Source organism: Oncorhynchus masou, chromosome 32, assembly GCF_036934945.1.
Source record: "Oncorhynchus masou masou isolate Uvic2021 chromosome 32, UVic_Omas_1.1, whole genome shotgun sequence".
Classification (NCBI taxonomy): Eukaryota; Metazoa; Chordata; class Actinopteri; order Salmoniformes; family Salmonidae; genus Oncorhynchus; species Oncorhynchus masou.
The window spans coordinates 43860402-43873481 of record NC_088243.1 but is presented as its reverse complement, the minus strand read 5'-3'; the positions used below and the strand labels follow the sequence as shown (position 1 = coordinate 43873481).

At 41.9% G+C, this 13080-nt stretch overlaps 1 protein-coding gene across 1 annotated transcript in view; it reads right to left on the bottom strand.

Moving 5' to 3' along the window:
* Positions 1-13080, bottom strand: part of LOC135526111 (ribosome quality control complex subunit NEMF-like) — a 34848-nt gene that overhangs the window by 9390 nt on the left and 12378 nt on the right. The window contains exons 6-22 of the mRNA XM_064954225.1: positions 12669-12736; positions 12485-12574; positions 12284-12357; positions 12128-12195; positions 11892-11967; positions 11584-11724; positions 5953-6161; positions 4172-4348; positions 3954-4017; positions 3769-3857; positions 3410-3513; positions 3067-3129; positions 1456-1568; positions 1300-1357; positions 1142-1200; positions 899-1019; positions 542-806 (exon numbers count right to left, since the gene is read on the bottom strand). Coding sequence (XP_064810297.1) covers positions 542-806; positions 899-1019; positions 1142-1200; positions 1300-1357; positions 1456-1568; positions 3067-3129; positions 3410-3513; positions 3769-3857; positions 3954-4017; positions 4172-4348; positions 5953-6161; positions 11584-11724; positions 11892-11967; positions 12128-12195; positions 12284-12357; positions 12485-12574; positions 12669-12736 — 1839 coding nt within the window. The remainder of the gene's footprint in view (positions 1-541; positions 807-898; positions 1020-1141; positions 1201-1299; positions 1358-1455; positions 1569-3066; positions 3130-3409; positions 3514-3768; positions 3858-3953; positions 4018-4171; positions 4349-5952; positions 6162-11583; positions 11725-11891; positions 11968-12127; positions 12196-12283; positions 12358-12484; positions 12575-12668; positions 12737-13080) is intronic.

The following is a 13080-nucleotide window of genomic DNA, read 5'->3' as shown; positions in this document are numbered from 1 at the left end:
GATGACCTGGCCTCCACAACCACCTGACCTCAACCCAATTGACATGGTTTGGGAGGAGTTTGACCGCAGAGTGAAGGAATAGCAGCCATCAAGTGCTCAGCATGTGGGAACTCCTTCAAGGCTATTGGAAAGAGCATTCCAGGTGAAGCTGGTTGAGAGAATGCAAGAGTGTGCAAAGCTGTCAAGGCAAAGGGTGAATACTTTGAAGAATCTCAAATATATTTAGATCTGTTTAACACTGTTTTGGTTACTACATGACTCCATATGTGTTATTTCATATTGTTGATGTCTTCACTATTATTCTACAATGTAGAAAAAAAAAAGAAAAAAAAGAAAAACCCTTGAATGAGTAGGCGTCCCCAAACTTTTGACTGGTACTGTATCTCAACTATTTCACCTACATATTTGACCTAGGTCTACTGTTCTAGACACCAGCCTTTACTCAATTCAAAAGATAATATTTGGTATTCAACTACAGTGGAACAGGTTAACATGACCGGCACACATACAACGGCGACATACAGTAGCAGCATAATATTACCTGGTGGACTGCAAGTGGGACAGGGAGATGGTGGTGTCTGGAAAACTGAACTCTGCACTCTCCCCATCACTCTTCACCTTCGCCTCGAGCCCCTCCACCTCATCCTCCTCTCCTTCCTCCTTCATGTCGTCCAGTTCTTTAGCATCTCCATCCTCATGTTCAGCCTCTGCCCCTTCAGTGGCTTTCTCTACTTTTACCTCCACTCCATTCTTCTTTCCATCTCCTCCTCCGTCTTCCCCCTCTCCCTCGTTGCTACTGTCATCCCCTGGGAAAACATATGTATGGTACATAAATGCAACAACCAATAGATTCACGTACAGAGGTGTGTATGTGTCTGTGGCTCTTGAATCCCTGTACCAATAAGCTCCTCCCCATCCTCTAGTAGCTCTGCTGTGCTGGACGTCACATCCGCCATGTCCTCGTCAATGGTCTTGACCTTCCTCTCACCCCGGTGTCTGAATACACACTGCTCATCCACCTGTGGACACAAGACTAGACTGTTGAGCCAAGATAGGGTTTACCAACTGACTCCTCAAAAGGCAGTCAGATGTATTTTAAGACTATGACAGAGCAAACACGTTTAAAACATTTAGCTTTCACCTTGAAGAGAAAGCTGAAACCCATCATTAAATAAGAGGGCGGCATGTAGTTCTTCTTTCCTGTGAAAATAGGAATGCTGTTTTAGCTGTCGATAATCCAAAACTACATAATTGACACATAACCACCATGTGGTGGCTACTGGGAAGATGTTGGCATACCTCGGATCATGAAACTTCCAGTGGTCAGGTATTCTCCAGTGGGGGCAGACTTAGTCACCTAGACAGAGAGAGACGAGAAGAGTTATAATTGGAGCAGCTCTGACCACACCCTGATCCAACCATCCAATCCTGAAGTAGGCTCCCAGGAGAACTCACCTGGTGGTAGTGCACCCACCATGCGCTGGTGATAACCTTGGCGTCCCAGGCTGCACTGTAGCACACGGCCATGGTGCCCGCCTCGGTCAAGGTGCGTGGGGGAATGGGCACACCTAGAGGGAAGAGATATAAGTGCCACAATACACCCCATTAAAATACATGGAGAGTTCACAGATGATTGTCAACACTTAAGCTTGAATTCAAGTCGGGTAGTTATAACTAGAATTTGGGCTAAGATGGGTTATTCACTTCAAGTTGCATGAACATACAGTATTAGTCAAAAGTTTGGACACACCTACTCATTCAATTGTCTTTATTTTTACTATTTTCTACATTGTAGAATAATAGTGAAGACATCACAACTATGAAAGAACATATGGAATCATGTAGTAACCAAAAAAAGTGTTAAACAAATCTAAATATATTTTATATTCTTCAAAGCACGGTTCCTAGGACTGACTTGCCTCCATCACTCTTCTTTGTCAAACAGCCCTTACACAGACTGGAGGTGTGTTGAGTGATTGTCCTGTTGAAAAACAAATGGTAGTCCCTCTAAGCGCAAACTAGATAGGATGGCGTATCGCAGCAGAATGCTATGGTAGCCATGTTGGTTAAGTGTGCCTTGAATTCTAAATAAATAACAGAGTCACCAGCAAAGCACCCTCACACCTCCTCCATGCTTCACATGTGGTTCACACATGTGAAAATCATCCATTCACCTACTCTGGTTGGAACACTGTGGTTGGATCCAAAAATCTCAAATTTGGACTCATCAGACCAAAGAACAGATTTCCACCGGTCTAATGTCCATTGCTCATGTTTCTTGGCCCAAGCAAGTCTCTTCTTCCATGAAGGCTTGATTCACGCAGTCACCTCTGAACAGTTCATGTTGAGATGCGTCTGAAGAACTTATTTGGGCTGCAATTTCTGAGGCTGGTAACTCGAATGAACTTATCCTCTGCAGCAAAGGTAACTCTGGGTCTTCCTTTCCTGTGGCGGTCCTCATATGAGAGACAGTTTCATCATAGCGCTTGATGGTTTTTAGGACTGCACTTGAAGAAACTTTCAAAGTTCTTGAAATGTTCCGGATTGACTGACCTTCATGTCTTAAAGTAATGACGGACCGTTGTTTTTCTTTTCTTATTTTAGCTGTTCTTGCCATAATATGGACTTGGTCTTTTACCAAATAGGGCTATCTTCTGTATACCACCCCTACCTTGTCACAAAACAACTGATTGGCTCAAACGCATTAAGAAGGAAATAAATTCCACAAATTAACTTTTACGAGGGCACACCTAATGAAGCTGGTGACTATCTCATGAATCTGGTTGAGAGAATGCCAAGGGCGTGCAAAGCTGCCACCAAGGCAACAGTTGGCTACTTTGAAGAATATCAAATATTATTTTGATTTGTTTAACACTTTTTTGGTTACTATATGAAACTATTATTCTACAACGTAGAAAATAGTATAATTAATGAAAAACCCTGTAATGAGTAGGTGTGCCCAAACTTTTGACTGGTACTGTATATTAAAGAGAAATTCCAGAGGATAAGAGAGCATCATTTGACTGAACACCAGTGTGTTGATCACAGAACTAGGCCAGCTCTTACCAGATGGGTTCTTGATGACACAACTAGTTGCTCCATGGAGGTCGGCGTGAACGTAGATATCCCCTGATAAGAGACACCAACATGAGATTTTCACACAGGTAGAGAGAGACTCTGTTCCAATATCCATACTAGCATACTAACTACAATGAAGCAATGTATTGTGACTGCATTCTATGTGGTATGCTAGTATGGATAGTGGAACATAGCGTGTTGTGTACCAAACTAGCATACGTTCAAGTCCGAAACAATATATTGGGCATGTATTTGATGCTGGTATGGACATTGGATAGTTGTCCATAGCCTGTTGTAAGGCAGGACTATAATAAGTGTATTCCACTCTTACCAGCCCTCAAGTAGCGCTTAACGATAATTTCATTCTGTTGCTGGTCACGTCCGGCGATGGTGAGGTAATTTTCTGAGCTGATGAACCACAGGAACTTCTCAAACCTGACAGAGCACAACGATACATAATTTGTCACATACTGAAAAGATAGAGAAAGTAATTGCCCAGAAGAATATGAATTTGTCACAAATCTAACACAAAGGTGGAGAGAACTTTGCGCTCATTTAATTACTTCTTACAGGTGTTACATTAGCTGAAAATGGCTGCTATAGTTCAGATTTGTCAATGACTGCTCATCTCTCTACACATGGCAAGTTTTCAGAGGGTGAATGCAGATTCAGTTAGGTTAAGAGTCTTACCAGTAGACTTTCCTGGCCTTCTGAATGGTCGTAAACGTTTGGACCTCTTTAAGGGTTTGCTTGGTCTTCTTCTCAGCAGATTTGAAAGCCTTGAATTAAATAAAAAAAGGGGAAAATGTTACAAATACAAAAACTGAACACAAACACAATCGACAGGGAATTTCATATGCATGTGGCACCATCACCTTCTGGGCTGCCTCCACGGTTTTCTGCTCTTTCTTAGCAGCGGTTCGCTTGTGGTCGTAGTATCTGGGAAAAAAGGAGATAAACGTTTGGGTTCCTCAGCTTGATACCTAAAACCACATCTGGCCATACTGTTCAAAGCATAGAGATAAAACATAACGGTTCTATTTAATTTTTCAGTTCAAATAATACACTAAGCCAGGGAGAGTGGAGAGCCTACTTTTTGGCATTGGCGTAAGCTGACAAGCTGAGGTCCACATCCACCAGCATGGGCTGGTCCTTCTTGGGCTTGCCCTTCTGACCCTTCTCTTTGTTCTTGTTCTTCTTCCCCTTCTTCTCTTCAGCCACCTCGGCTACATCCTCCTCCTCTACTTCCTCTGGGACAATGTATGGGTTCCTGAACGGGGAAACAACAGGGTAGTTTTCAGTCGGCATGAGAGTAATTGATGATAAAATGATTGTGGGGGCTGTCTTGTTAGATTTCAGTGCAGCTTTTGACAATATTGATCATAGTCTGCTGCTAGAAAAACGTATGTGTTATGGTGTTACACCCCCTGCTATAAATGTGGATAAAGAGCTACTTATCTAACAGAACACATAGGGTGTTTTTTATGGAAGCATATCAAATATAATCCAGTTAGAATCAGAAATTCTCCAGGGTAGCTGTTTAGGCCCCTTGCTTTTTACATTTTTTACTAATGACACGCCACTGACTTTGAGTAAAGCCAGAGTTTCTATGTATGCGGATGATTCAACACTATACACGTCAGCTACTACAGCGACTGAAATGACTGCAACACTCAACAAAGAGCTGCAGTTAGTTTCAGAGTGGGTGGCAAGGAATAAGTTAGCCCTAAATATTTCTAAAACTAAATGCATTGTATTTGGAACAAAACACTCACTAAACCCAACTAAATCTTGTAATAAATCATGCAGAAATTGAGCTAGTTGAGATGACTAAACTGCTTGGAGTAGCATTAGATTGTAAACTGTCATGGTCAAAACATATTGATGCAGCAGTAACTAAGATGGGGAGAATGCTCTGCCTTCTTAACAACACTATCAACAAGGCAGGTCCTACAGGCCCTAGTCTTGTCACACCTTAACTACTGTTCAGTCGTGTGGTCAGGTGCCACAAAAAAGGACTTAGGAAAATTGCAATTGGCTCAGAACAGGGCAGCATGGCCGGCCCTTGGATGTACACAGAGAGCTAATATTAATAATATGCATGTCAATCTCTCCTGGCTGAAAGTGGAGGAGAGATTAACTTCATCACTACTTTTAGGTATTGACATGTTGAATGCACCGAGCGGTCTGTCTAAATTACTGGCACACAGCTCGGACACCCATGCATACCTCTCAAGACATGCAACAAGAGGTCTCTTCACAGTCCTCAAGTCCAGAACAGACTATGGGAGGCACACAGTATTACATGGAACTCTAATGGAGGCCCTAATGAGCATGACCCTGTTCTTTCTGTTCAGCATCCATCTATTTAATTGGCTAGAGGGCAGATAAAGGTGGGTTAGTGGTTGATTCATAGTATTTGGAGTACTATGAACTGTTCTGTGCTGGATACAATATCACATTTTTCCTTTCGAGCGGGATTTTTGGCAAAACTGTTTATACAAGGCTTTATAAATGCATACATATGACACCTACAGTAAAGAGCTCGGCCCCCCTTACATATTGTTCAGCTTATTTAGACAGTTTGAAAGAGGATGGGACACAGTGATAGAGGGGAGCATCAAGGACGTGGGATTCAAATCCTAGACGCTGTGGGCGATATATGCTGGGAAACTGCAACGCCACGCTCCCACATCCAGCAAGATTGCATAGGATGGATGCGTAACCAGGTTAGCTTAGTACAGCTCAGCTCAGTTGTAATGTTAAAGGGCAGAAGTCAAGTTAAACCGAACCAAAGACAGTTCAATTCAATATGACTTTATCAATCCCTGAGGGGCAATTAGAAATGTATCCCCAATTTGGGCATCAACTCACTTTAAAAGCATTGTGATGTGGTTGGTCTGCAGCTTCAGCTCCTTGATGGCGCAGGCCACTGGGTCTCCGGCAGCCTGGGCCTCCTTGACGATCAGCCCTATCTCGGCCCAGTCCACCTGGTTGGCCAGGGCGCTCCGCACCACCTGCAGAGCCCTCTCCACTATGGGCAAGTTCATTTCCACCAGCTCGCCCCTAAGCCTGTCTACCTCCTGCAACAAATGTTATCATTAGCACTCCTTTAGCATTCGCATAACTGAGTACAAGCTATTTATATCAAAAATTCTTTCCGTTTTAAATTAAAATCACTTCTTGAATTGACCATCTTCATTTCGAAATAACCCTGGCACGGACACACATGCTTACCATCATAACTAGATAACACACAGAAGGTGTTCAACTACATGTCTTGGCAGAGCCACCTCTCCTCCTTCAATGAGATTACCTGTGATCAGGTTATGTACATTAGTGCTGCCTACACACACACAGATGTTGGGATAAGGTGCTGCCAACACCAGGTGACTATGTTCCAAAAGTAGCGCACTATACAGGGAAAAGGTTGTCATTTGCGACGCAGAGTAGTCTCACCTCTATGAAATTATGGAAATCCATGCACGTCACCAGCTACAGTAACAAGGTTTGTGACTGCCGGTCGATCAGGTGATCAACCCAATCACCCCATTACGGATCAGATCAATATGTAAACCACAGCCTGGGAGCTACATATTCCTCCGCTACATAGGCGGATTTCCAAATGCCACCCAATTCCTTATAAAGTGCACTACAATTGACCAAGTGGGAAGTACACTTTATAGGGAATAGTGTGCCATTTGGGACACATACACAAAGTGGGTCATCATGGAGGACAATCCTCCCATCATTACCCCCCACACAGCCTATCAGTCATCCTTCATTCCAGCCATAACCTGACTCTATTAGACAGGTAGTATGGCGAGAGCGAGGGGGAGAGGGAACCTGTTTGAGGTTGTTATGGTTTCTTTTGTGTACCCGTTTGTGTTTGTTTTGAGTTGTGGGTACTTTTGGGTTGTTTGGGGTGATTAGCGGGACCAAGGGCCATGCATTTAGAGAGAGGCAAACTTTTAGAATTTTGAATATTGTTCTAATTCTAGACATTCAGTTACATAACATTGTTTTAATATTCCCCATGTAATGTAATTGGGAGCTAACATGGCTGCCATACAATGTTGTAGTGTCATGTAAATGCATCATAATGTTCATTCTAGACATTCCATTTTATAGTATATTTTAAATATTCCCTATGTAATGTAAATTGGGAGCTAACGTGGCTGCCATAGAATGTTGAAGTGTCATGTAAACGCATCATAATGTAAAACCACATTGGCCCAACTCTAAATACTTGACTCTGGCCAGACCCATTAGCATTCCTTGAGCATTAGCACTCCTTTAGCTCTGACCATTTGTTTTCACTGTGGTGATCAGACCCGAGTTCAAATATCATCGGTTATCTTTGAAATACTTTGAGTGCTTGATTGAGACTGCCTGTTGATGGGTCATGTTTACTCCATTGGTTCCATTGAGCAAGGAAGGCTAAATCAAGAGCAGTTTAAGTATCTGAAAGAAAACAAATACTAGTTGAAACCAGGGCTGTGTTCGAATACCCATTCTAACATATTACATACTTAATAAGTATATATTAGTTAATTTTAGTATACTGTAAACGAATGGTATCATTTCAGTTGAGCGTACTAGAGCGTCGCCTGTCTACCGGAAGTCGATGCTGTTGCTATGCAACCTCTGCTCGCATAACAAATGACTAGCTAAACATTTTACGATTTTGGGTGTGTTCGTAAATTCAAATCTGCAGTGCCAGAGTGTGCTCTGGGCGTTCGTAAATCCAGAGCGTTGTCAGATTGTAAATTCAGAGCGTTTCACTCTCGAAGCGTTCAGAGCCGACACTGGACGCCCTTGACGAGGAGTAGGGCTGATCCGAGCGTTCAACAGCAGTCAAGCACCCAAGCTAATGTTGGCTAGCTACTTCCAGACACAAATGAGAGAACACCTCACTCTGACCATTTTACTCGCCATAGCAGAGCTGGTTAGGCTGTTTTCATGTTATCCAGAGCATTGGTGACGAACTGTGCAGCTGGCAACAATTTATTACTCTTTTTTTTTGCAAACGTTTACTGACACTGGCCATATTCAAAGGTGCACGAGACTAATTAACGTCTAATGAAACGCAAAACGACTACACCACTTAGCTAAGAATGATGTGAATAATCAAGTCAATAAAACATTGGTTAGTTAGCAGATAGTTAATATACTGCCTGGCAAGCTCGATGTATTAGTATCCAACTAACGTTAGGTAACTAGCTAACATACCGGTACATAGTGCTGTAATGCTTTGCGGTTCATAAGGATAGCGTAGCTAACAAATTGTCAGCCAACATAACGTGTAACGGAACTTATTTGAAATGTCATTACTTTATTACATTGCTCAACATTAACATTTGCCATTAGTTAGTTCAATGAATTTGAATTCTCTCTCGCCAGAAACTATACTGCTGAAGTTTGACATTTTCTCCAAATCTGAAAACATTGTGATGCCACGCCCATTTTCTGAAGATGTGCATAATGGGCCAAAAAGGTACGGAAATGGTGTCCCCTGCATGTATACTTCGTATTTTGGCAAATTTAGTACGACATCCGCAAACTTTTGGCATACTAACTATATTGGGGCGGCAGGGTAGCCTAGTGGTTAGAGCATTAGACTTGTAACCGGAAGGTTGCAAGTTCACATCCCGAGGTGACAAGGTACAAATCTGTCGTTCTGCCCCTGAACAGGCAGTTAACCCACTGTTCCTAGGCCGTCATTGAAAATAAGAATTTGTTCTTAACTGACTTGCCTAGTTAAATAAAGGTAAAATAAAAATAAAAAAATAAAATAAAAATCCATACTATGACGAATAAGCATACTATATACAGTTGAAGTCGGAAGTTTACATACACCTTAGCCAAATAGATGTAAACTCAGTTTCACAATTCCTGACATTTAATCCTAGTTAAAAGTCCATGTTTTAGGTCAGTTACGATCACCACTTTATTTTAAGAATGTGAAATGTCAGAATAATAGAAGAGAGAATTATTTATTTCAGCTTTTATTTATTTCATCACATTCCCAGTGGGTCAGAAGTTTACATACACTCTATTAGTATTTGGTAGCATTGCCTTTAAATTGATTAACTTGGGTCAAACATTTCAGGTAGCCTTCCACAAGCTTCCCACAATAAGTTGGGTGAATTGTGGCCCATTCCTCCCGAGAGAGCTGTTGTAACTGAGTCAGGTTTCTGGCCTCTTTGCTCACACATGCTTTTCAATTCTGCCCACAAATTGTCTATAGGACAGAGGTCAGGGCTTTGTGATGGCCACTCCAATACCTTGACTTTGATGTCCATAAGCCATTATGCAACAACTTTGTAAGAATGCTTGGGGTCATTGTCCATTTGGAAGGCCCATTTGCGACCAAGCTTTAACCTCTTACATCTATGGTGGCGCTATTTCATTTTTGGATGAAAAACGTTCCCATTTTAAACAAGATATTTTGTCACAAAAAGATGCTCGACTATGCATATAATTGCTACTGTTCGAAAGAAAACACTCTGACGTGTCCAGAAATACAAAGATCTTCTCTGTGCGTGCCCTTTAACGTGAGCTTCAGGCAAAACCAAGATGAGATGGCATCCAGGAAATGACAAGGATTTTTGAGGCTCTGTCTTTCATGATCTCCTTATATGGCTGTGAACGCAAGAGGAATGAATCAACCCTTTCTGTCGTTTCCCCAAGGTGTCTGCAGCATTGTGACGTATTTGTAGGCAGATCATTGGAAGATTGACCATAAGAGACCACATTTACCACGTGTCCGCCCGGTGTCCTGCGCCGAAATTGGTGCGCAAAAGTCACCTGCCAGTATTTTTCCAAGGGATACAGAGAGGAAAGCAAGCTTCCACGAACTGCATGTCAATGAAGAGATATGTGAAAAAACACCTTGAGGACTGATTCCAAACAACGTTTGCCATGTTTCGGTCGATATTATGTAGTTAATCGGGAAAAAGTTTTACGTTGTAGGTGACTGCATTTTCGGTTCGTTTCAGTAGCCAGGCGCAATGTAGAAAACGGAACGATTTCTCCTACACACAGACGCTTTCAGGAAACACTGCGCATCTGGTATGTGACTGAGAGTCTCCTCATTGAAAACATCAGAAGCTCTTCAAAGGTAAATGATTTTATTTATTTGGTTATCTGGCTTTTGTGAAAATGTTGCGTGCTACATGCTACACAAAATGCTATGCTAGCTTTGCATACTCTTACACAAATTAGTCCATTTCTATGGTTCAAAAGCATATTTTGAAAATCTGAGATGACAGTGTTGTTAAGAAAAGGCTAAGCTTGAGAGCAAACGCATTATTTTAATTTTATTTGCGATTTTCAGAAATCGTTAACGTTGCGTTATGCTAATGAGCCTGAGGCTTAGTCACAAACCCGGATCCGGTTTGGGGAGTTTCAAGAAGTTAACTTTGTGACTGATGACTTCGAGATGTTGCTTCAATACATCCACATAATTTTCCTACCTCATGATGCCATCTATTTTGTGAAGTGCACCAGTCCCTCTTGCAGCAAAGCACCCCCACAACATGATGCTGCCACCACCGTGCTTCACAGTTGGGATGGTGTTCTTCGGCTTGCAAGCCTCTCCCTTTTTCCTCCGAAGATAACGATGGACATTTCTCCAAAAAGTACAATGTGCAGTTACAAAACGTAGTCTGGCTTTTTTATGGCGGTTTTGGAGCAGTGGCTTCTGCCTTGCTGACCGGTCTTTTAGGTTATGTCGATATAGGACTCGTTTTAAATGTGGATATAGATACTTTTGTACCCGTTTCCTCAAGCATCTTCACAAGGTTATTTGCTGCTGTTCCGGGATCGATTTGCACTTTTCACACCAAAGTACGTTCCTCTCTAGGAGACAGAACACGTCTCCTTCCTGAGCGGTATGGCGGCTGTGTGATCCCATGGTGTTTATAATTGCGTACTATTGTTTGTACAGATGAACGTGGTACCTTCAGGCGTTTGCTCCCAAGGATGAACCAGACTTGTGGAGGTCTTTTTTCTGGGGTCTTGGCTGACTTCTTTTGATTTGCCCATGATGTCAAGCATGGTAGGCCTTGAAATTCATCCACAGGTACACCTCCAATTGACTCAAATGATGTCAATTAGCCGATCAGAAGCTTCTAAACCCATGACATCATTTTCTGGAATTTTCCAAGCTGTTTAAAGGCACAGTCAACTTAGGGTATGTAAACTTCTGACCCACTGGAATTGCGATACAGTGAAATAATCTGTCTGTAAACAACTGTTGGAAAGCTTACCTGTGTCATGCACAAAGTAGATGTCCAAACCGACTTGACAAAACTATAGTTTGTTTACAAGAAATTTGTGGAGTGGTTGAAAAAACGAGTTTTAATGACTCCAACCTAAGTGTAAACTTCTGACTTCAACTGTACTCAATTCACGTCCCAAATAGTACAGTTAGTGAGGTTAGTATGAGTATTCGAACACAGCTCAGGTCTCGTGGTGATGTGAGAGTTCTTCAGTATTGACCTGAAGTTGGTGCAGTGCCTCCAGCCTCTGCACGTGGTCCCTCTTGACATTGTCCAGCTTTTTCAGAGCCTGTTTCTCCTGCTGCAGGGCCTTCACGTCAATCTTCTGACTCTCCATCTTGGAGTAGAATTCGTCCACTGCCTAAGTGCAGAGGAGCAAGACTTACTGATGTGATCTCATACCTTACGTCTTATGAAAATACCAATATAGTTTTAGTACACTAGGTACGTATGGGAAACAATGACATTTTTCCAATGTATGCATAGGGTAAATAAATACATATAAAGGACATATATTCTAAAATTCACCTTGTCAAATGTATCAAACTCAACATAGTGGCTATTTGCATGTTGGGCAAAGAGGAAGGGGTGGAATTCCTCATATCTGTAAAAGAAGAAAATGTTGGAGACTTGAACATATCTCACCAACCAAGCAAACAAAAACCTCCATAAAGCTTCTGGTGAGACGTAATGCTGATCTTACCAGTAACAGAACTTGGAGACATAATATAAGCACAGAATGAGAGTCAAATAAAATAACTTACGTGAGCAATTCTTCAGGTTTCTCTGGGGCTAAACTTGGTTTCTTCTCACATTTTTGGATGATGTAGCCCTGCAACGAAACAAGGGAGAAACAGTTTTCTATAATTTCGCTATGACAAATGGATGAATGAATAATCTCAATAAGACGTGAGACCTACCTTTCCGTCGAAGCTTGCCGTTTTCTCCATATAAACTTCTGCCATTTGCAGGGCATCGAGGATTTTGGGTGCATCTACAGACAACAATTAAGCCCATTTCATCCAGAATATCACAATTCTGATGATCATTGATTGAATAATATATACCAGCAGCACATCTTTAATCTGCCAAAGGCTACAGCTGGTCTAAATGAAACGTACCTCGTGCAGCATCAAACTGGCTGTCCACTTTGATGAAGCCGGGGAGTCCCACTTCCATCAGACAGTGCTCTATGAGAGTAGCCCCATATGCTGAAAGAGCAGATAGATCATATTAGAAGGTAAGTCTGCCATTTACAATAATAACATTGTGTAAAACATTTATTTTTAAATTTATTTTACTTACGAAGGTGGGGATTGAGGATCCTTTTCACCTGTTCTCCATTCGTGGCCTTCGACAGGACTTCAGTGAGTCTACATGAAAAACAAACCAAAACAAAGGATTATTTCTTCAATGAGCACTTGTGCCTAACTAGGGTTGCAAAAGTCCGGTAAACTTTCCCAAAATAAGTTTTCCAGAAATCCTGGCTGGATGATTGCAAAAGTCCTGCTTATTGAAATCTAATTTTATTGGTCACAACGCCAAATACAACAGGTGTAGACTTTACAATGAAATGCTTTCTTACAAGCCCATTCCCAACAGTGCAGAGTTAAAAAGTAAGAAATACAAGTCAATGCGCAGGGGTACAAGGTAGTTGAGGAAATTGAGCCAATACAGTACGTACATGTGGGCAGTGGTGGAAAAAGTACCCAATTGT